The sequence below is a fragment of the Mus pahari genome, chromosome 23 (assembly GCF_900095145.1).
Source record: "Mus pahari chromosome 23, PAHARI_EIJ_v1.1, whole genome shotgun sequence".
Classification (NCBI taxonomy): Eukaryota; Metazoa; Chordata; class Mammalia; order Rodentia; family Muridae; genus Mus; species Mus pahari.
The window spans coordinates 27,701,949-27,703,585 of NC_034612.1; the positions used below are offsets into that span (position 1 = coordinate 27,701,949).

The 1,637-nt window shown below is 51.3% G+C and overlaps 1 protein-coding gene across 1 annotated transcript in view; it reads left to right on the forward strand.

The window, feature by feature from the left end:
• The window catches only part of Tfr2 (transferrin receptor 2), a 16,550-nt gene that overhangs the window by 5,054 nt on the left and 9,859 nt on the right, over positions 1-1,637 (forward strand). Inside the window, exons 5-7 of the mRNA XM_029533880.1 lie at positions 736-802; positions 904-1,020; positions 1,103-1,242. Of these exons, the coding sequence (XP_029389740.1) occupies positions 736-802; positions 904-1,020; positions 1,103-1,242 (324 nt within the window). The remainder of the gene's footprint in view (positions 1-735; positions 803-903; positions 1,021-1,102; positions 1,243-1,637) is intronic.

Consider the following 1,637-nt stretch of genomic DNA (forward strand, 5'->3'; position numbering starts at 1 on the left):
GGTTAAGAGCACTGACTGCTTTTCCAGAAGTTCTAAGTTCAAGTCCCAGCAGCCACGAGACAGCTCAGTAATGGGATCCAATGCCCTGGTGTGTCTGAGGATGAGCTACAGTGTACTCATATGCATAAAATAAATAAATCTTTTTTTAAAAAATTTAAATAATAAAAGCAGAGCTGAGAGCGGGATGTGGTGGCACAGGTCTGTTGGCTCAGTGCTCCAGATGGGAAAGGCAGGAGGATTAAGATTCCAAGTCATTTTCTGACACATAAAGGATTTGAAGCTAGCCTGGGATACATGAGAGTCCATCTTAGAAGCCACACTACGGGGACAGGGAGATAGCTTAGTGGGTGAGGGCACTTTCTACCAAGCCTGAATTCAATCTCTGGGATCTATACATCACAGAAGGGGAGGACCTGCTCCTGCAAGCTGTCCCCTAACACACAAATAAATAAATACANGTATTTTTTTTCTAAATAAATAAAATAGCATGTGGGCTTGTGATGGGGCACAGTTGGTAGAGTCCTCGCCTCGCGTGCCCAAANCCTTGGGTTTGATTTCCCAGTGCTGCGTNTCTCTGTACCACATGTGTGTCTGAAGCTTGTGGAGGCCAGAGGGGGTNTCAGATCCCTTGCAACTGGAGTTACAGATGTGAGCTGNCATTTAGGTGCTGAGAATCAAACCTAGGACCTCTNGAAGAGCAGCCAGTGNCTCTGAACCNCTGAGCCATCGCTCCAGNCCTGAGCAGAGAGGTTTTGAAGTGCTCCANAGGCACCCNGGGAGGGCCGCAACTCTGAAGTGCCGGGTGATATCTACGACACGCGCTGGTCCCTTAAGGATGACAGCTGCCAACGAGAAGAGCCTTTTATTTTTTAACCTTTCCTTGCTTTTTCTGTCCTCCCTCAGGTAGCTGTTGCCCAGGACTTTGGGGCCCAAGGAGTGCTGATATACCCTGACCCATCAGACTTCTCCCAGGATCCCCACAAGCCAGGCCTGTCTAGCCACCAGGCTGTGTATGGTCATGTGAGTCTTCCTGGGGCCCAGGGATACCCAGATGGGGCTTGTTCAGCCCACAGTTTCAGAGTGACTACCCCTTGCTCTTTAGGTGCACCTGGGAACTGGAGACCCTTATACGCCTGGCTTCCCNTCCTTCAATCAAACCCAGTTCCCTCCAGTAGAATCATCGGGCCTTCCCAGCATCCCCGCCCAGCCCATCAGTGCCGCCATTGCTGACCAATTGCTCAGGTGACCCATGGGCGGGGAGACGGGATAGGGGGAGTAGAGGTGGGGAGTAGAGGTGGGGAGTAGCGGGTGGGAGCTGTAGTTAGCTGTAGGGTTCCTTCTGTGACTAAGAAGGTGAGCTGAGCCTGGAGAGATAGTTCTGTGAGCAAAGTGNTTGCTGTCCAAGCATGAAGCCCCGGTTGACATCCCCAGAAGCTGAGTTAAAAGCAAAGAAAACCTAAATGCATGCGTGTACGTCCAGCCCTGGAGAGGAGGAGACAGATGGGTTCCCTGAAGCTCACCGGCATCCAGCTTAGCTAAATTAGTGAGCTCGAGGCCAAGTGCAGAGCCTGTCAAACAAAAACCAAGGTGTCCTAGCCAGAAGCCGCAGTGAGTAAAGGCACTTGCTGCCAAGCCTG